Source organism: Echinops telfairi, unplaced genomic scaffold, assembly GCF_000313985.2.
Source record: "Echinops telfairi isolate 266 unplaced genomic scaffold, ASM31398v2 ScPeMD7_7410;HRSCAF=8448, whole genome shotgun sequence".
NCBI lineage: Eukaryota > Metazoa > Chordata > Mammalia > Afrosoricida > Tenrecidae > Echinops > Echinops telfairi.
Window position 1 is genome coordinate 15,147,090 of NW_022111310.1, and position 6,000 is coordinate 15,153,089.

Below are 6,000 nucleotides of genomic sequence, written 5' to 3' on the forward strand. Positions count from 1 at the left end.
ACTTATAAATTTATTTTTCCAAAACTTTAACAAAGTTAACAGCCCTAGGTTATAGAAATACCACCTAAAACATCAAAACACAGTAATTACAGAACATTAAATATCAAAACAATACAGTAAATAAAAGTATACTACTTTTCACAAAAAAAGCACAATAATGAATGTTTTAACACACTAACACAAGCATGCTAGTGTAGTCTGACTGAGAGCAGCATGCAGACTGAAGCGTCACCCTCTTTGTGTCCACGGTGAGAGGTAACACGGGACTCTCCTGGGCCCGTACAGGTTTTTGCAAGCTGGATTTTTTGTCTGACTATCAAGCAAAGTGATGAGCACTGCGATTCTTCAGAGTTTGCTGTCCGAGCAGTGGCAAGCTCAAGCTTGGAGTCATTCGAGCACCAGGGTCTCTATACTAACAACCTGTAGAAGGGGCACTGGCAGCTCTAGAGGCATACGAGATTATACATAGACTCAAGGGCAGTGAAGTTTTTTTGTTTGGCTTTCTGTTGTTATATACTTTAGCAGGTATGCTGTATATAAGTAAGTGATGGCCTATGTCTTACTGTTAGGTAGAAATAAAGAGGCAGAACGGGGGTGGATGGGAGACAGTTATGGAAGGGGGCCATTTTATATATTTTTAATTACACAAATCTATTGCTTGTTTCTTTAATGTTTTATTGATTTTCTTAAAAAAAGTTGAAAGGTGAAAAATATTATTTTTTTACTCATATTCATTTCCCATTCTACCCAGCGGGACCAATGGAATATATTTTTCTAGAAAGTGCTATATGATGAGGGACCTTTCAAGATACCCTACAGGCAGAAAAGGCCACAGGAAAACTGGTAGGAAGAAGAAATTATGAGATATGTTTCAAATACACATAATCAAAGTGAACCAGACACACAGGACATACCTTTATCCATTCTGTCTTGTCTACAAATTTGGTCGCCAGCTTTTCTGGGTTCACTGAAACAGCTTCCAATAGACAGTACATGACAGGCAAACCTAAGTAAGAATTCAGAACCCTGTCAAATTTTAAGTAACAAACATAAAAAGATTAATAAATTACTTTAAAGTATAGAGCTAATGCTTTAAGAGGCTCTCCCACAGTTCAATGAAACAAATTACAAAACTCATAACAGTTTGTGATTCAATGGCAGAAATTTAGAGGAGTTATCTATAAAAGGACGAGATGTCATATTGTCCACACCAATTTCCTGGTTAAAAATATATATATCGATGACTGGCATTTCTTTCTAAAGAGAGAACTCGTGTATCCAGGATGAATTGGGTAACAGTAACAGAAACCATGGCAAATGTTCCGTTTCATCAGTGAAGTGACAGAATAATGTTGGTAGAAATTCACAGACTACCTTTCCTTGCCCTCAAGAGGTCCTACCTCCAACACCAGCTAACAGCTGCTGAAGTAGGCCTATGTAGATCTGGACAGGGTTGGTCTCCCCACTCTTGGAGGACAACGACGAGGATGTTCCCTGGCTCCCCGACATTAAAGTCCGTATATAGCGCCCAATGGCTGGGGCGTGATCCTGCATATCAGCCAAACTTTGAGAGGTGGGCACCACTCCCGCACTGTGAGCCAGGCACATGCGCAGGTACAGGACTATCTACAAGCAGAAGGAAGAGGAATACCAGTTAAGCTGCTCCAAGAGGCAACGTGGGAGGATATCCAAAGTGATAATTTCTAGTTCTGATTCTCCAGCCCCTGCTTCACAAACCTAGGCAACCATGGTCAAGGGATCTAGAAAACATAACTCAAGGGCATTACCAAATTGAAGGGCACTTTATATAACAATTTTTTTTTTTTTTGCAGGAAACAGATTTATTCCTGACTGTTTCTGTGCTCAGTGTTAAATCTATCGATATAAAAAAGGGACAAAGAGATTTGGGGGGTCAACTTGTAGACTCAGCATAGAAGGGAATGGAAAAACCATCTTGATTTTTTGCTTTCATATCTCAAGCTCTGCATGAAAGTCTTCCTTTAGCTTTCTCTATGATGAATGTGTGAAACAAAGACTTGCCATAACTTACTGATCCAAAAATGACCAAATTTGTGGGCAACAAAGCTCTTTCTGGACATTGCATCTCCCAATTCCTTAGCATTCTTTGTCCCATTTATTTATGGGTATCACCTGGCTGGCTCCTTTAACCAACAGATTTAGAAGGGAGTTCTAAAAGGCAATGTGTTTTCCTGCCTTAATGCACCCAAAGGCAAAAGTGGCTTAGAGCAGCGCTTCCCAAAATTATTGATGATGAAGGACCAGGGTTTGTTGTTTGGGGTTTTTTAAAATCATTTTATTGGGGACTCTTACAACTCTTCTCACAATCCATACATGCATCCATTGTGTCAAGCACATTTGTTGCCATCACCACTTTCAAAACATTTTCTTTCTACTTGAGCCCTTGGTATCAGCTCATTTTTTTGGCCTCCCTTCGTCACCCTCCTCCCTCCTGAACTCTTGATAATGTATAAATCATTATTATCTTTTCATGTCCTGCACTGACTGATGTCTCCCTTCATCCACGTTTCTGTTGTCCGTCCCCCTGGGAGGGGGTTGGTTATAGGTTCATCATTTTGATCGGGTCTCCCTTTCTCCCCTACCTTCTCTTCACCCTCCTGGTGTGGCTACTCTCAATATTGGTCCTGAGGGGTTTATCTGTCCTGGATTCCCTGTGTTCCCAGCTCTGATCTGTACCCGTGTACATGCTCTGGTCTAGCTGGATTTGCAAGGTAGAAGTGGGGTCACAATAGTGAGGGGGAGGAAACTATAGAGAGCTAGAGGAAAGTTGTATGTTTCATCAGATAACACACTTTTATAAACATCGAATGTTTGTTAATAGAGGTAAAATGTGAACTCAACTTCTAATGCCTTAAAATTACAATAAAAATGTGATTATATTTTAAAAGCTACATATAGAAAGTGACTGAAGAGAAATCTCAGACAAATGACCTATTCTGGGAGAAGAAAGTTCTAGCTGTTTTTAATCTCCACTGATACAATATATTGAGAAAATGGATTCACATCTACAGTTCAAAACTACAAATCTATGTAGTTAACTCATCTACAGAAGACTTAACTAAAGTACCATAAAAACTTTTGAGATAAATTAGCTAGTAAAGAGCCCTCTGGGAGCAATTTCTTTGAGATCTGATCTACGACAGTCTGCCTTTCCTTGTATTTATACTCATACTTAATAAGATTGCCTCCTGCGATTTAACAAGTATAGTCAATAATAAATCTAGAAAATAGAGCTTCCCATAATAGGTATGAAAAATTATTCATCGCCAACCTTTAAAATTCAGTTCTTCTTGTTGCTACCAAAAGTCAAATAGATTCCAACTCTTAATCCCAAGTGTGGAGAATAGAACTACACTCCAGTTTTAAAAAGCTGAACCCCAGCCTTACTTTTCAGTTGCCTTTGGGTGGATTTGAACTGCCAACCTAAATTATTAGTATGCACTTAGCTATTTATACCATCCAAGATCTTCAAACCTAGAGAAGCCAAAAACTTCCAAAATATGTTGACTTTAATAAGTAATCTATAATGTGCTATAAAATCCCAAAAAAGTAATCAATGTAAAATATCTATTTATATACGTGTGTGTGTGTGTGTGTGTGTGTGTGTGTGTGTGTGTGTGTGTGTTTCCAACAGAATCTTAGTCTGGCTGAGATACATTCATAGTTATACATCTATACATCTAATTAATTCCACTTGGTAATAATTAACTAAATACCAATTACTAGAAATAGCCTTCTCTATCCTCGGGTTCCACTTCTGCAGTTTCAATCAACTCCAGATTGGAAATATTCAGGGCTCAGGAGCAACAATTCAGTGGTCAAAGCAAAGAGGATGTGTACAGTGCTGTTCACCCAGTATTTAAATTGTAGTCGATATTATAAGTCATTTAGTACAGAGATAAAGTGCTGAATATGAAACAGATTGATCTACTTTGTAAAATCCACTGAGTTCACCATAAGAAGTCAAACAGATGTTTTAGAAATGAAACGTCCGGGAGAGTGTGCACAGGTTGTATACATAAACGATGCCATTTCATATAATGCACTTGAGCATCTGTGGAATTTGGTATCCAACAGACCTGGAACCAGGTCCCCACTAAAAGTGAGCGAGGACTATACAAGGGGGCTTGAAAAAAATTCACATAATAAAAAAGTTTCATGGTCTTTTAACTCCACTTTTCTGTGAACTTTTTGAAATTCCCTCATACTGTAACTGTTTTGTTTGTTTTCTACACATAGCCTGGGGGAGAATAATGACATTTCACTATGAGTTTAGCTAGATCACAAAAAATTCACCCGATCTCTTTGGATGCAGCTTTATTGTTCCAAAGCTTTAGGGAGCAACAAAGAATTACATGAACATCGTACCTCTCCAAAGGCTGCTGGGTTAAATGGAAGGACAGTGGTCCCACTCATGTACTTGGCTGGAGTTTTCATTCGATGAGAAGCCTAATAAAAATAAGTCCAAAAGGATAAAATTACTCAAAAATGGGGATATTTCAGCTCAAAAGTATCTACTAGATGTATTCCTTCCCAAAGGTAACTCCTGTTTTTCTATTCAAAACATTTCCCCACTATTCTTGTCAAATGTATATGTTCCTCATCATAAACTCACTGTAGGCATCGCTGACACATGCACTCGGGCTATTGCATGATACTAATTATCAGTAATCGTGGGGGTAGGAGGAAAATGTCATCTTCTGGCTGTGGACAAGAGCATCACAGCTACTGCATACTGGCCTCCAACTCCCGTAAGGTTTCCACCTAGCAAAGGCTAGGTCCCCAAGTAGAAGCAGAGGCAGGAAGGAATCCGCTGGCATACTCAAACAAACAATGACGTAAACAGAGGTACAGGGTCCAGATTGGGGGTCATCACTGCGAATATTCTGATGTCTCAGCAGAGACACCCAGGGCAAAAAGCAGGAGCTCTGCAAAAACAGCCGTAATATTCTCTGATCATCCCAATGGAAGACACGGACACTGCTCCTGAGATATCTTTAAAGTTATGCTTCCCTAAATAGAGCCCTTAAAATTAAAAGGATACAGACTGGAGCATAGCATGCCGAGAGAAAGAGTTTAAACACGGGCAGAATACGAAGAGCATGGAAGGAACTCTAAGTGACTGAGACTCGGGCAAACGATGAATTACAATTAAGATTGTATTTCTCTCACTTTTTACCTCCCTGTTATTGTAACTATTAACATTGTTAAAACACTACTAATGTTCAGTTAATGATTAGGTTTTAATATGTCACCTAAAACATTTATTTGCATCTTCCATTGTATAATTCGAAAGTAAGTCTCTGAAGTGAAATGCCTACCTTTTCTTGGATATAATACACCATTTCTGGGAAAGAAGGCATCTGCTTAGAAGCACTTTCTTTTTTGTTCCGACCAGGAAGGCACCTTAGGACTCGTTGTGCTTCTCCGTGAACTTCTTCACGCCTTTCAGAAGGACAAATGACAATGGAAATCCATTTCACCAACTAAAGAATGAGCATTTGTAATTCTTGGGAAAATGTCTTTAAATATATTGTTGGCTACTTATGCAAAGAGTTAATAAAAGACATTTATAAATATTCCCTACCACACAACACATTCACATGATGCCAAACTGTACTTACAACCATCTGGTGTTTGTTTTGTTTGGGAGGGGATATATCTTATCAGCAATGGTATGTATTACATACAGTGTTGCAGCACGTGACTTGCTGAGGGTAGCATTCTCAGATGTTCACTCACAGATGCTCAATTTTATGATTAATTTTTCAGAACATTTCCATATGGCAAACTCTGGCATGTCTACAATGAAGTCGGTGTTGGAAATTGCAATGGATAGAAAGTAGGACACTTTGGGGTCTTAAAGGCTTGAAGATAAACAAGCGGCCATCTAGCTGAGAAGCAACAAAACCCACATGGAAGAAGCACACCAGCCTGTGTGATCATGAGGTGTCAATGGGA

General features: G+C 39.0%; 1 protein-coding gene across 1 annotated transcript in view; it reads right to left on the reverse strand.

Annotated features, from left to right (window-relative positions):
• Positions 1 to 6,000, reverse strand: part of ECPAS (Ecm29 proteasome adaptor and scaffold) — a 97,509-nt gene that overhangs the window by 41,676 nt on the left and 49,833 nt on the right. The window contains exons 17-20 of the mRNA XM_004711038.3: positions 5,361 to 5,484; positions 4,408 to 4,488; positions 1,401 to 1,626; positions 915 to 1,006 (exon numbers count right to left, since the gene is read on the reverse strand). Of these exons, the coding sequence (XP_004711095.2) occupies positions 915 to 1,006; positions 1,401 to 1,626; positions 4,408 to 4,488; positions 5,361 to 5,484 (523 nt within the window). The remainder of the gene's footprint in view (positions 1 to 914; positions 1,007 to 1,400; positions 1,627 to 4,407; positions 4,489 to 5,360; positions 5,485 to 6,000) is intronic.